This window comes from Anabrus simplex, chromosome 5 (assembly GCF_040414725.1).
Source record: "Anabrus simplex isolate iqAnaSimp1 chromosome 5, ASM4041472v1, whole genome shotgun sequence".
Taxonomy (NCBI): Eukaryota; Metazoa; Arthropoda; class Insecta; order Orthoptera; family Tettigoniidae; genus Anabrus; species Anabrus simplex.
The window spans coordinates 112,908,312-112,924,971 of NC_090269.1; the positions used below are offsets into that span (position 1 = coordinate 112,908,312).

General features: G+C 40.5%; 1 protein-coding gene across 1 annotated transcript in view; it reads left to right on the forward strand.

Moving 5' to 3' along the window:
- Positions 1–2,792: 2,792 nt before the first annotated feature.
- Positions 2,793–16,660, forward strand: part of LOC136874385 (uncharacterized) — a 79,706-nt gene continuing 65,838 nt past the window's right edge. The window contains exon 1 of the mRNA XM_068227781.1: positions 2,793–2,887. Within this exon, the coding sequence (XP_068083882.1) occupies positions 2,793–2,887 (95 nt within the window). The remainder of the gene's footprint in view (positions 2,888–16,660) is intronic.

Sequence of the window (16,660 nt, forward strand, 5' to 3'; positions counted from 1 at the left end):
TGTATCCCCCGACCAAGAGTCTGAAGCTCCAGGACACTGCCCTTGAGGCGGTAGAGGTGGGATCCCTCGCTGAGTCCGAGGGAAAAACCGACCCTGGAGGGTAAACAGATGATGATGATGATGATGATGACTAAATTTTAGAAGAAAGAAATAAACTTAAATAATCCCAGGTACTTGGGTGTGTTCGTTTTCGTACATCACATTTCAGCGTTATTTTTGTTCGAAGAATATTTTTCTTATTATTCCGACAACATTGAAAATAGCGCTGAATCAATTTTACTCAAGTATGAAATACCGACTAAGATCATGTGGTATCAAAATCTTCTATCACAATTTATATATCTTCGACACTGATTGATTACCTCGTCAAATTCCACGATTTAAGAATGACAGTAGCCTATATCAATATCACGGTGTCCCTCATTTCGTTAGACGGTACCGCGGCGCATAGCTTACGAACAACCTATCTACTTATCAATAATATAATAGGAAAAAAAGAACCGATTTATTAGTAAGCTATTTTTTCTAATATTTCTCCAGTGAGAGTACATGCCTAGTTTGTTTGTTTATTAAAAGGCAAACTATCAACGACGTTGCTTTTACAATCACCGTCTCGAGTAAAAATTACACAATTATGTACGAAATACACTAATATTCATGTTGAGTAACCGTTTGAGTAATACTGAGAATGAGTATTTTTACAGTATGTTAGTTTAGCATTATTTTCTAGCGTTGAGAACAGTAAAAAAGAGTGATATATATAAGGCTGGGGCGGTCAACTGCCTAACCAACGTAGTGCAGGAATGAACCATAATGGCGGGCGAGCATACCTAATCTTTAGAGAGCCCTAGCTACAACGACGGGTACACCACCCCTTCATTAAGTATAAAATTCTGTCTGTCTTTCTTTCTTTCTTAATCTGTTTACACTCCAGGGTTGGTTTTCCCCTCGGACTCAGCGAGAGATTCCACCTCTACCGCCTCAAGGGCAGTGTCCTGGAGTCCGAGACTTTGGGTCGGGGGATACAACTGGGAAGGGGGACCATTATCTCGCCCAGGCGGCCTCACCTGCTATGCTGAACAGGGGCCTTGTGGGGGTATGGGAAGATTGGAAGGGAGAGACAAGGAAGAGGGAAGGAAGCGGCCGTGGGCTTAAGTTAGGTACCATCCCGGCATTTGCCTGGAGGAAAAGTGGGAAACCACGGAAAACCACTTCGAGGATGGCTGAGGTGGGAATCGACCCACCTCTACTCAGTTGACTTCCTGAAGCTGAGTGGACCCCGTTCCAGTCCTCGTACAACTTTTTAAATTTCGTGGCAGAGCTAGGAATCGAACCCGGGCCTCCGGAGTTGGCAGCTAATCACGCTAACTACTACACCACAGAGGCGAACAAGTATAAAATTCATTCCGTTATATTTTGTGAACGTCGTCTTATACTGATGAACTGCTGACCACACATCAGTCAATCTCTCTGAATAACGGCACATAAACTTTGTGACAAAGAGGGCAAACACCATCATTTGTAAATTGTTACTTGAAGAAAGTTCGCCTCAGGTGACTAGAAAGTGGCTTTCATTTGGATTGGGGTGCAATTTCTAAAATGGACTACAAGTTGGCCTACTGATTGCTATCTTTAGTCAATGGGTGTCCAAAATCAGTACGAGCAGGCTTCCTTGTCTGTAACTTACGTGTCTTGATGTGAATTTGTCATGAGTACATTATTTAAAACCGAGTTCGATAGCTGCAGCCGCTTAAGTGCGGCCAGTATCCAGTATTCGGGAGATAGTAGGTTCGAATCCCACTGTCGGCAGCCCTGAAAATGGTTTTCCGTGGTTTCCCATTTTCACACCAGGCAAATGCTGGGGCTGTACCTAAATTAAGGCCACGGCCGCTTCCTTCCCACTCCTAACCCCTTCCTGACCCATCGTCGCCATAAGACATATCTGTGTCGGTGCGACGTAAAGCAACTAGAAAAAAAAAAATTATTTAAATTGACGACTCTTGCAGTCCTGTGCTATCTTAGACGCCGAAACCTGGTGGATAATGGGCTATGCAATTTTCAGATGACATTCGAATTCCTACGCTGACTCCATCCCTTCTTAGTGTAGCCTTATACCAGGTTACATATAGGCCTACTCACTATGTGTTAGTACTCCTTTTACAACAGCATCCTTAACGAACACTAGTGCAGACATCGTATAACATACTACGAAGCTCGTTTCATTCTCATCAGATAGTATGGAACCAATGTCCTTGTTTTACTAAAGCTACAAAAAACTACAGTAACAACTCAGTGACATCACGTAAGTACTCATAAATGGTTTTAGACAGTTTGAAGCTACGGCTTAGAACTGAGTTAATGGTGCCACAGAAACATATAAATACAAAATATTGTTGACAGTATTTACAGCAACAATTCCCAGAAACTTTCTTCATTCATCCGAGGAAAACGCAGGTCCGGCTTCATAAAACAAGAATCGTGATTACCACCAACAAGAGGAAGATACTGAGGTTCGAGACGTGTAATTGCATTCGGTATATAGTGGGTTCGAACCCCACTGTCGGCAGCATTTGCCTGGTGAAAATGATTCCCCACAGCTGCCGATCACAGTACTAGCGCTGTCCTATTCCATCCCTCTAAGTTGCTGCGACGTAAAACAAATAGCTAAAAAATAAAAATAAAAATAAAAAATAATTATTAAAACCAGACCCTTCCTAAGATCCCTTACAGTTGCAAACCACAATCAGACCAGGAAATGATCTGAGGAACGCAAGATAGAGTTCAGCAAGGAAATGAAGGGTTACCAAGCGAACAGAAAAGCTCAAGGTATCAAGAAGAAAGCAGCAACCAAACCCACCATCAAGAACGCCAGAAGCGGCAAACATCGGTAACAACACAGCTAAAGCACAACTACTGTGGTTCTCAGGTGGCCCAAAAGAACTTAAAAAAAATATTAACAGCGCCCGAGATTTCTGCGAAAGTTTTAAACGCAACCTCAGAAAATACTCCCTGTCAAGCCCTGGGATTCAGAAGTTCTGATCATAAAGCTGCTTACAGTGACAAGGAAAATTGTCAGGACCTGGAAAAGTGCTTTGAGTCTCTCCTCAACTGTGAGGTTCCAAAATCATAATTCACCTTCGAAGAAAACGCATCCACCAACCCTGACTCGTCTTCACCCACCAGAGAAGAAATCTGACAGATCATCCAGGAACTCAAGAACAACGAAGCACCTGGCGAGGAATCTATAATCACCGAACTCTGGAAATATGCAGGTAACAAGGCGATCGATAATCTAAGATAATCGGCGAAATTTAATTCAATCAATCAAGTCTGATCCGCATTTAGGGCAGTCGCCCAGGTGGCAGATACCCTATCTGTTGTTTTCCTAGCCTTTTCTTAACTGATCGCAAAGAATTTGGAAAATTTTTGAACATATCCCTTGGTAAGTTATTCCAATCCCAACACCCCTTCTTATAAACGAATATTTGCACCAATTTGTCCTCTTGAATTCCAACTTTATCTTCATATTGTGATATTTCCTACTTTTAAAGACACCACTCAAACTTATTCGTCTACTGATGTCCTCCCACGCCATCTCTCCACTGACAGCTCGGAACATACCACTTAATCGAGCAGCTCGTCTCCTTTCTCCCAAGTCTTCCCAGCCCAAACTTTGTAACATTTCTGTAACGCTACTCTTTTGTCGGAAATCACCCAGAACAAATCGAGCTGCTTTTCTTTGGATTTTTTCCAGTTCTTGAATCAAGTAATCCTGGTGAGGGTCCCATACAGTGGAACCATACTCTAGTTGGGGTCTTACCAGAGACTTATATGCCCTCTCCTTTACATCCTTACTACAACCCCTAAATATCCTCATAAACATGTGCATAGACCTGCACCCTTTATTAACCATCATATTTATGTGATTACCCCAATGAAGGTCTTTTCTTATATTAACACTTACGTACTTACAATGATCCCCAAAAGGAATTTTCACCCCATCAACGCAGTAATTAAAACTGAGCGACTTTTCCTATTTGTGAAACTCACAACCTGACTTTTATCCCTGTTTATCATCATACCATTGCCCACCGTCCATCTCACAACACTATCGAGGTCACCCTGCAGCCGCTCACAATCTTGTGAGTTATTTCTTACTCTATACAGAATAACATCATCTGCAAACAGCCTTATCTCTGATTCCACTTCTCACCGAGCTCGATAGCTGCAGTCGCTTAAGTGCGGCCAGTATCCAGTAATCGGGAAATAGTGGGTTCGAACCCTACTGTCGGCAGCCCTGAAGATGGTTTTCCGTGGTTTCGCATTTTCACACCAGGCAAATGCTGGGGCTGTATTTTAATAAAGGCCACGGCCGCTTCCTTCCAATTCCTAGGCCTTTCCTCTCCCATCGTCGCCATAAGACATATCTGTGTCGGTGCGACGTAAAAAAAAAAAGATTCCACTTCTTTACATATATCATTGATATATATAAGAAAAAGGTCCAATAATACTGCCTTGAAGAATTCCCCTCTTAATTATTACAGGGTCAGATAAAGCTTCGCCTTCTCTAATTCTCTGAGTTCTATTCTCTAGAAATATAGCCAGCCATTCAGTCACTCTTTTTCTAGTCCAATAGTACTCATTTTTGTAAGTAGTCTTCCATTATCTACCCTATCAAATGCCTTAGATAGGTTAATCGCAATACAGTCCATTTGGCCTCCTGAATCCAGGATATCTGCTATATCTTGCTGAAATCCTACAAGCTGAGCTTCAGTGGAATAACCTTTCCTAAACCCAAACTGCCTTCTGTCAAACCAGTTATTAATTTCGCAAATATGTCTAATATAATCAGAAAGAATGCTTTCCCAAAGCTTACATGTAATGAATGTCAAACTGACTGGCCTGTAATTTTCAGCTTTATGTCTATCACCCTTTCCTTTATACACAGGGGCTACTATTGCAACTCTCCATTCATTTGGTATAGCTCCTTCAACCAAACAATAATCAAATAAGTATTTCAGATATGGTACTATATCCCAACCCATAGCGTTTAGTATATCCCCAGAAATCTTATCAATTCCAGCTGCATTTCTAGTTTTCAACTTTTGTATCTTACTGTAAATGTCAGTCATAATAGGTAAATTTTAATACTTATTTAGTATTACTCATCTCCGCTGTCTGGACATTATCCTTGCAACAAACAAACTTTACATAGGCCTACTGCTGACTGAATACTTCTGCCTTTTAAAGATCCTCGCATACACACTCCCCTTGTTCATTAATGATTCCTGGAATGTCCTTCTTTGAACCTGTTTCTGCCTTAAAATACCTATACATACCCTTCCATTTTTTACTAAAATTTGTATGACCACCAATTATGCTTGCCATCGTGTTATCCTTAGCTGACTTCTTTGCTAGATTCAATTTCCTTGTAAGTTCCTTCAATTTCTCCTTACTTCCATAACCATTTCTAACTCTATTACGTTCCAACCTGCACCTCCTTCTTAGTCTCTTTACTTCTCTGTTATAATATAGTGGATCTTTACCATTCCTTACCATCTTTAAAGGTACAAACTTATTTTCACATTCCTCAACAATTGCTTTAAACCCATCCCAGAGTCTGTTTACATTTTTATTTACCATTTTCCTGCGATCATAGTTACTTTTTAAAAACTCCCTCATGCCTGTTTTGTCAGCCATATGGTACTGCCTAATAGTCCTAATTTTAATATCTTCCTTTGTTTCACATTTATTTTTAACTACGACAAAAACAGCTTCGTGATCACTAATACCGTCTATTACTTCGGTTTCTCTATAGAGCTCATGTGGTTTTATCAGCACCACATCCAAAATTATTCTTCCCTCTAGTTGGTTCCATCGCTTTCTGAAGAAACAGAGAAACTCCCAAATTGCTGGACTTCGGTCCTGATACACCCTCTTCGTAAGAAAGGTGATAAAACAGACTTGGAAAACGACCGTAACATCTCACTGCTCTCAATTACATACAATATTATCTTGAAAGCTCTCCAAATCAGGACAGAGAAACAACTGAATCTACAACTGGGAGACAACCAAAGAGGGTTTGGGAAAGGGCGCTCGTTTGTTGAATGGATCGTGACATTAAAATCATTCTTTTATATCAGAAACTTTGGAACAAGAAATTCAAAGTGTCTTTTGTCAATTTTAAGTCCTACGTCTCGATTGATCGAAACTTCTTAATCACATTCTGAAAGAATTGGGCTTGGACAATAAAATGAGAGCGATCATTAAACAGATCCTAATGGTTACCGCATCCAAAATGAAAAATATAGGATACATTTCAGACACCTTTGAAGTTAGAACTGGAGTTAAGTAGGAAGATGGGGCTCTCTCCTCTTCTCTTCAACTGCGTGCTTGAGAAAGTTATGTGCGCATGGCGCAAAGTTGTTGTTGGTTTTGGTGGTGGTGGCGGTGATTATTCTTTTAAGACTTTTAAGGTAACTGAGTAAAGAAGCTATTACAAATCGGGCTAGACTTGGCTGTAGGAGTAAGAACGTGACAACAGACTGTCTAGCATTTGCAGATGATCTTGTGATTTATTTCCGATTCCACTGGCACAGCTGCAAAACGGCGTCGTCCTGATTGCGAACAGTCCAGATTGCGAACAAGTGGGAAATACCAAGTTGCCCAACCCACTTGACTAGAAATGTTGACTTGGATATGAACAAAATTCTAATTTGATGGGCTGCAGCAAAAATTAAAACTCAGTTGGTACACCAAGTTCTGGTGCACACAATTGGAATACTGGGTAATACAAAAAAAAAGTTAAAAGCATGTAAGAAAAAACCCACTTGTTTCCAAATAAACTGACTATATCACTTCTTATGTATTATTTTGAATAATAATAATAATAATAATAATAATAATAATAATAATAATAATAATAATAATAATAATAATAATAATAATAATAATAATCAATATTCTTGTCGATGTAAGTTAGGGGCGAGTTGGCGGTGCGGTTAGGGGCGCGCGGCTGTGATCTTGCATCCGGGAGATAGTGGGTTCGAATCCCACTGTCGGCAGCCCTGAAGATAGTTTCCCATTTTCACACTAGCATTTGCCTGGTGTGAAAATAGGAAACCACGGAAAACCATCTTTAGGGCTGCCGACAGTGGGGTTCGAAGCCACTATCTCCGGGATGCGAGCTCACAGCTGCGCGACCCTAACCGCGCGGCCAACTCGCCCAGTATGTGCAGATTTAGCAACACCGTCTGGTGAGATATCGATGCATTTCTTAAAATCTATTTATCAGGATGTCCAACACTCTAACGTTCATATACTCGGTTCACGTAGTTTCGACCACCCTGCTTGTAAACGTACACTCAATCGCACAAAAATTGGCTGGGAAAGAAATATTTAATTTTATACGTTCTCAAAACGCAAGGATATTTGTAAGCTGTGGTTAGCCGGTGGCCGAAGTGATTATCAATCAATCAATCAATCAGTCAATCAATCAATCAATCAATCAATCTTGATCTGCATTTAGGGCAGTCGCCCAGGTGGCAGATTCCCTATCTAATGTCTTCCTAGCCTTTTCTTGGAATATTATTGTACATCTTCCTTGGTAAGTTATTCCAATCCCTAACTCTCCTTCCTTTTAAGTGCTTGCCTCAATTTCTCCTCTTGAATTCCAACTTTATCTTCATATTCTGATCTTTCCTACTTTTAAAGAATCCACTTAAACGTATTCGTCTACTAATGTCATTCCACGCCATCTCTCCGCTGAAAGCTCGCAACATACCAATTTAAGTCGAGCAGCACGTCTTCTTTCTCCCAAGTCTTCCCAACCCAAACTTCGCAACATTTTTGTAACGCTACTCTTTTGTCGGAAATCACCCAGAACTAATCAAGCTGCTTTTCTTTGGATGTTTTTCCAGTTCTAGAATCAAGTAATCCAGGTGACGATCTCATGCACTGGAACCATACTCTAGTTGGGGTCTTGCCAGAGACTTGTACGCCTTCTCCTTTACATCCTTACTACAACCCCTAAACACTCGCATGACCATGTGCAGAGATCTGTACCCTTTATTTACAATCCCATTTGAGTGATTATCCCAATGTAACCTCAATGTAAATATCAGTAATGGAAGTTTCCCTACCCAAGTAAATAGTCAATCAAGGTATTCATAATTACGTAGGTTTTCAAGCTCAATGAGAAATTAAGGAAATAAACACTCACTCTCACCCAGTTTATGCCTTTATTTTGATATAAGGATTGTTGTAACCGTAGTCTTCGGTGTTTGCCTTGTGTAAATAATTCAGCTCTCTGCTTGAAATTTGCTCTTACTCGTCGGCCTGAAGTGAAACCACGCTGTAATAATACACACGTTTCTTCACATAAGATTGCCATCAAAAAGGGCATCCTGCCGTAAAACTGTACCTAATAGGTGTAACGTTTTGACCCCAACAAGTTGGGAATAAGACCAGAGTTATTATTATTATTATTATTATTATTATTATTATTATTATTATCATCATCATCATCATCATCATCATCATCACGGTTCCCCTAGCTGAATTCGACATTGCTTTCACTTACTTGTGTCAGGCTCTTTGCTTTTATATTTCTTATCCGACCTCATTTGGTCAACTCCTGTTCTTTTCCGACTCCGTTGGTTTTAGGTTTATGGTGCCTAGGAAGTCTTTCATTTTCACACCATTCGAGGCCTTTCCCTTTTTTGCCGATGCCTTCATTCTTTGAAGTGTCGGACCTCTTCTATTTTTCTTCTGATTAATGTTAATAGAAGACGATTGCTTAGTTTTACTTCCTCTCAAAACATTAAGCACCTCCACTAGCTGTTATGTTCCATATTTAAAGAACATTTATCGTGTCCAAAATATATTTAGCTAGGGGATCCGTGCGAGAAATTCCACATGTTCATAAAGTATGTAGCGGAATAGCCCCTTGGTTAACTACTGGTGAACAAAGGAATACACAAATCAGTGCAATATTAGACAGTCTTACTTACCACTTAATATAATCTTTGATTTTTTAAAGCATTTACGGTATCCACTTGAACGGAAGCAAATGTAAGTGCATTATTATACTGACGAATGTTCCGGAAGTAATTTTTGGTTTTACTACCATTATTTTCTTAACTGATAAATACAGTATACGATAATGACATAAAACAGGCATCCCAACGGCCATAATGTGAAGTGGACAGCAATGATAGCGCGTATTTTCCTACAGAAACAGTATTTGCAAATCGCACACTTCGTACAATTTTTTAAACTCATATTTTAAATAAATTGTCGATGTTTATGAAACAAGAGTGCAATTCGTCACTGGAAATGTATATTCTCTTTCTTTTGAATGCTCATTTGTCACGATCGGTTGCTTGTGAGCGCCGCAAAAGGTATCTACATATACTAATGAAATACTATATATGATAGTAGTAGCACATGCTGAAATACTTAGAAACATCTCTGCGCTCTTTCATTGAAACTCACCAGATATGATGACGTTCTGTTAGTATTCTCATGTAGTTACCGGTTTCATGACCTTTAACACTGTTATATGATACCCACATCTTTCTTGCATGACGTAGCGGCAGGATCACATTCCAGCTCGTACAGTGGAAGTTATTATATTCAACAACTACAACCATCCTGAAACAGGCTCAAGACTAGACGTCATTTATTAATTTTATGAAGGAATATTTTGGAGCACTATTCCATTAATTTATGTGAGTTGAAAAATACAGTTGTAAATATGCACTCGGGATTAGAACCTGAAAGCACATATCCTCTAGTCAGACACTATCACTAATTTTAGACGGTAATTGGTCGTTTCTGATGGCAGCTTGCAGGCCACATCACCGTGATGATTAAATGTTGCATTTAATCTGATCTTTCGTGTACAGTCAGCACATTCACCTGTGGATGGGCGCAGTAGAAGAGGCGACTAGAAGCGGTCACCTCCATGTGCTTTTGACTTGGCTAGCTGAGTCTAGCATTACTTCCCCTTTCTTGTGCTAGGCTCCTCTCTTTCATATTTCCTATCCGATATTCCTTGGTCCACTCTTGTTCTCTTCCGGTCCGACGGTTATAGATTTGCGAGACCTAGGAAATCTTTCATTTTTACGTTCTTCAAGGCCCTTGCTTTCTTTAGGGATACCTTCATTCTTCTATCTTTCACTTTTGCTCTGATTATGGGAAACCACGGAAAATCATCTTCACAGTTAAATAATAACCCTAATGCTACAAACCTTCGGACAAATATATGATGCGGAAAATAAAAAGGGACCATTTGTAGGAAAACAAAATTTGGTACCAAATTGTTAGGTATGTGCTTTATAAGAACATTTGCAAAAATTGAATTTAAATGATGATGGTGCTAGTGGTGATTATTGTTTTAAGAGGAAGTACAGCTGAGCAACCATCCTATATATAACACGAATCGGAGAAAAAATCAGAAGGGATCCGACACTTTGAAAAATGAAGGTATCGGACAAAGAAAGACAAGGGCCACGAAGGGCGTGAAAATGAAAGACTGCTTAGAAATCGCAAACCTGATACCGTCGGAGTCGGAAAACAAGTAGAGTTGAGCAAGGGAGGTTGGATAGGATAGCTGAAAGTGAGGAGCCTGGCACAAGTAAGTGGAAGCAATGCCAAGGACTCAGCTGATGGCTTGAATTTAAAAAGTCGACAAATGGTCCTTTTCATTTTCCGCATCACATAAGTTATATGTTTGTTTTTGACGTAGATCAGCCTTCCAAAGCTTTTTTTTTTTTTTTTTTTTTGCTAGTTGCTTTACGTCGCGCCGACACAGATAGGTCTTATGGCGACGATGGGATAGGAAAGGCCTAGGAGTTGGAAGGAACCGGCCGTGGCCTTAATTAAGGTACAGCCCCAGCATTTGCCTGGTGTGAAAATGGGAAACCACGGAAAACCATTTTCAGGGCTGCCGATAGTGGGATTCGAACCTACTATCTCCCGGATGCAAGCTCACAGCCGTGCGCCTCTACGCGCACGGCCAACTCGCCCGGTTTCAGTTCTTTTAATTTATACAGGTTTTACAGGAAGAAAAGTTTGAAATAATTTTAGTGCAGTACATTTTACAACTTAACGGGTGAAGTAGAAAGGTAAATTCATAGTGGTCTTTTTTTTATTTTTTTGCTAGTTGCTTTATGTCACACCGACACAGATAGGTTTTACGGCGACGTTGGGATAGGAAAGGCCTAGGAGTTGGAAGGAAGCGGCCGTGGCCTTAATTAAGGTACAGCCCCAGCATTTACCTGGTGGAAAATGGGAAACCACGGAAAACCATTTTCAGGGCTGCCGACAGTGGGGTTCGAACCTACTATCTCCCGAATACTGGATACTGGCCGCACTTAAGCGACTGCAGCTATCGAGCTCGGTTTCCAAAGCTTTAACAGTATCGGTAACCACATAGCTGTGGCCTCTCGTGAACGGTGAACTGGTCAGGTAGTGTGTGACAGAGAAGTACAGTACATCATCCAGACCCTAGTGGTACAAGATTTTGCAACAAACAAAAGAACGGCATAACCTTGACTGTTTTCTGGCACTTGGGATTGAAGGAGAGCAGGTTGAGAGCTCATACGAGTGGACACTCGACACGTAGATTCATAGCCCTGGACATGTTGAGTCATATGTTTTATAGTGAAAAATATGACATTATTATATTTCAAAATTACACAGCCATACAACACACAGAGAATTTATGACTTAAAATTCAAACAACAACACAATTCTAAATCCTTACTAATAATGATTGCACTGTTGAATCAAAAAGAGGTCCCGGGAGATAAAATGCCTCCTCCTCCTCCACTGCCACTGTCGCCACTTGTTATGGATTTGGCTTAGTTTTTACAGCCGGATTCCCTTCTTGACGTCAAACCTATGTGAATGCATTTACTACGGTCTGTTTCTGTGATGGTTTGTAGTATTGTATGTCAGTGAAGAGGAGTGTATTAAGATCAACACGAACACCCTGTCCGCGAGCCTGTGGAATTAACCAATCTCAGTTAAAATCCACAACCCGACCGAGAATCGAGCCCGAGTCCAGTACGCTGACCATTAAGCCAAGGAGTCGGACTGTATTTAAAAATCAATATATAATTTTTAGAATTACTTCATAAGGTTGTATTCGATTTAAATTATGCCATGTTATTTATTATATAGGACACCGAGAGGTCGATATTGCTCTGCTTGCTACTTGGATACCACCGACAAAACGAGCCAACATTGTACAATAAAAACGACTATATGCAATAATTTCTCAAACAGACTTTATGGCGTGCTGTTTTAATACAAACACCGCTATTACGATCACGTTAATAGGTTGTACAAAGTAATTTATACGGGTAGAACCTAAGTGAACGCTGTAAAACACGAATCAGAGGTAGACTCGGGAATTCAATGTCAATGTGAGAGGAACATGCACCGATAGCAATCAGTGTGCCGTAATTCTGTAAAAATAGGTAAGGCAGCGGTAAGGTCTTTGAAATTTGAGAATGGATCCACGGCCAAATCCTGCCTGCTCTATGCAGATATTTTGAAGATATTCATAGCTTCACTGTATGTCTGTACGGACGGGTGACTCTTTAGAGATGATAATCATCATCATCATCATCTGTTTACCCTCCAGGGTCGGCTTTTCCCTCGGACACAGCGAGGGATCCCACCTCTACCGCCTCAAGGGCAGTGTCCTGGAGCTGCAGACTCTTGGTCGGGGGATACAACTGGGGAGTATGACCAGTACCTCGCCCAGGCGGCCTCACCTGCTATGCTGAACAGGGGCCTTGTGGAGGGATGGGAAGATTGGAAGGGATAGGCAAGGAAGAGGGAAGGAAGCGGCCGTGGCCTTAAGTTAGGTACCATCCCGGCATTCGCCTGGAGGAGAAGTGGGAAACCACGGAAAACCACTTCCAGGATGGCTGAGATGGGAATCGAACCCACATCTACTCAGTTGACCTCCCGAGGCTGAGTGTACCCCGTTCCAGCCCTCGTACCACTTTTCAAATTTCGTGGCAGAGCCGGGAATCGAACCCGGGCCTCCGGGGGTGGCAGCTAATCACGCTAACCACTACACCACAGAGGCGGACAGAGATGATAATACAGGGTTATATTAAACATAGCCGATAAGAAAGGTGTAGTGGGAACGAACATAATGCAGTTTAATCTACACTCACGACATATTCCAGTAACTAATTCATTGGTACGTTACTCATCTAAGGAGATAGCCCTACATAATAGAAGTCATTACAGTTGCAACGTCCGTATCACAAGCCGATTTCCTGAAAGAAGGGAACAGTCAGTACGTTCCGGAGCCATGAACGATAGAGAACCTCCTATTAGAGATATACAATGTCTCGTCATAACGAAGAGGTTTTTTTCAGACGCTGTCTGGGATATCCCTCATATTGGTGCACAGGCACTTGTACAACAGACCAATGTCTGCTTGTCATCTATTATGCGAGTATTTACTTCATAGTTAATAAATTTAATATTATTCCGTATTGAAGATCAATATAATTTAAAATAAAAGCTAAAGGTTTCCACCTATTCAGTACTATTTATTGTAAGCTTAAAAAGTCACATATATTTCATGAAACTAGTTTCAGTCTTGCTAGAGACCATCATCAGTTAAAATCAAGTTAAGGCAAGACATGAATTACAGATAAAATTTATGAAGAAAGCGTGTGTTGTTGAAATTCAGTGCAAGTCAAGTAAATAATTTCAACAACACACGCTTTCTTCATAAATTTTATCTGTAATTCATGTCTTGCCTTAACTTGATTTTAACTGATGATGGTCTCTAGCAAGACCGAAACTAGTTTCATGAAACACATGTAACTTTTTAAGGTAACAATAAATAATATTGAATAGGTGAAAACCTTTAGCTTTTGACTATTTACTTGACAATACATATTTTCATCCACACCATCTACTGTGACATCAGAAGCTTCTCGGTCTGACGTCGATACTTACAGAATATTTTGGATAGTGGGCAGTAATAGACAGAACAAAAAAGGAGAATAATAATAATGTTAATGGTTTTAGGTCTCGCTAACTACTTTTACAGTTTTCGGAGACGCCGAGGTGCAGGAATTTTGTTCCTCGGGAATTCTTGTACATGCCGATAAATCTACCGACACGGGGCTGACGTATTTTAGCACCTTGAAATCCACCGGACTGAGCCAGGATCGCACTTGCCAACTTGGAATCAGAAAGCAAGTGCCTTAACCATTTGAGGCTCTCAGCCCGGCAACAGAAAAGAGAAAGAAAGATACTGCGTGATATTTGAACCTGTTTCTGCACTTCCTTGTTTCTTAACTTGTAATATGCATGCTTTTGCCGCCTTAGCTAGGACGGTGCATAGCAGTCAGTACATTCGCAGTCTGTTATTGTATTAACGTAAGTGTTATTCACAGCTGTGATCGCTTGATACATTCATTGCAGTTTCTATAATTTATTTAACATTACCAGCCAAGACTCATCTGAATTGTCGCGTTTAAACCCAAACATATCGTTGTATTAGGGCCGGTATTATAATAGACGTTTAAACTGTTGGTTCAGTTTAAACTTCGGTTTATCTGTTAGTCGCGTATTATAAAACTTCATCTTAAGTTTAACTAGAGATTAATTTTACTGCCACTCATCTACCGTTTAAACTGGAGTTTAAGAATACATTATCTTACAACATGGCAGAAGGAATGGATCTTGAAGATATTTTTCAGGTGTTTGAAGAAATACTAAGCGATGATGAAGAAATGATTCAAATTATAATTTGAACGACCACGGGCACCACGAGTTTTTCGAGCAAGGGCACGTTACTTTCATATATGGAATGTAAACAGAGTTTTTAAATAGGTTTAGGCTTACAAAACAGAGTGTCATAACCCTATTTCAGCAAATTGGTGCTAGAATAAAATATGCAACGAAAAGGTAAGAATGTAAAAATGACTTCTTGAACTGTTTGAATGTCAAAAGTGTAAATTTTAGAAAATAAAGTAACTCCCATCTATTTCAGAAATCATGCTTTAGAACCCCTCAGTCAGCTACTAATAGCATTGCGGTTTTATGCCTCCGGTAGTATGTTTATTACAATGGGAGATTTCGAAGGGATTTATAAAGCCACTGTTTCACGGACTATATATATATTTCTGTACTAATTGCACACGCAATTCTATTTCCTTACAAGTAAAATTAGGACAACGTTTATTGTTTTTATCCGGCATTTTCCCTACAAGAAGTAAACAAAACATTATCGATAGTCATCTTTTCGCATAAGTCACTGCTACCAAGATCGTATATTTTCTTCTTCACCTCAGTTTAACTTAGGCCGGCCATTATAAGACTCAACATCGGTTTAAACTCAACTTACAGTTTAACTCAATCTTCAGTTTAAACCTTCATTATAATACCGGCCCTTAGTCCTGTATAGGGGCTGCCTGGCCGAGGCGGTAAAGGCGTGCTCGGTTCGCCCGGAAGGACGTGGGTTCGAATCCCCATCAGGAAGTCGTATTTAAGAAACGAGATTTCCACTTCCGGAGGTGCATATGGTCCTGAGGTTCACTCAGCCTACACCAAAAATAAGTACCAGGTTAATTCCTGGGGGCAAAGGCGGCCGGGCGTAGAGCTAACCACTCTACCCCATCACGTACCGAGGCTAACAATGGTGGAAGCCTTTACCTTCCACTCCTCCAAGGGCCTTCATGGCCTGTACGGAGGTGACTTTGCTTTTGCTTAGTCCTGTATAAGCTTTTAGGCTGCTTTTAAACTGCGGGTTACATAACACTGAACATTAAAGGGCAGGTTGACTACTCTGTATTTTAGGCTATTTATTATAATGATATAATTTCGTGTGGCCTTCACAGTCTAGCATTATAATATATAGGTCATAATCTAACACACAGAGCGCGCGGTTTGGGTCAAGTAGCTATCAGTTGAGCCCTGCACGGATGCGGATATCCGCGAAGTTAGTGTCTTGGCGGATATAAACTGTACGACAGTGCGGATAATTTTGCTGATAATTTATAAATAATGTTTATTGATTTTCACTCAGGTATACTCTTGTTTTTGCTTGTGGTTAGGCGACCTTCACATTGGTATGGGAGAATGGTGATATATAGAGCCTTGAGATCATAAAACCGTAAATCTGACTTAGCCTAACTGGCTCCTGCCCGCAATTAACGGAAGGAAGGAACAAAGGTCAATACGTCGGTAGTTGTCGCAAGAGAAAATCCCTCATAAACCTGTGACTGTAGGGGGTCTGGTGCGAGGTGTCAGGCCTATTATATTATGTTAACAGATCTATCCGTTTCAATATCTTGGGTGTAGTATACTGTAGTTAAATATTTACAATATCCGCGGATAACCATTTTGCGGATGCGGATAACCATTGTGGGTTCGAACTCCACTGTCGGTAGCTCTGAAGATGGTTTTGCGTGGTTTCCCGTTTTAAAACCAAGATATTGTGTGTAGGCCTACTTTAATTAAAGCCAGGGGTACCTTCTCAGTCCAAACCCCCTTCCATTCTAGAGTTCTCAAAAACTTGTGGGCGTTAACAGATTACTAGGGCTGTATGTGCAGGATGTAAAAATAAGGTATGGGCAAACCTTCTGGACATATTCCTCACGCATAGGAGAAG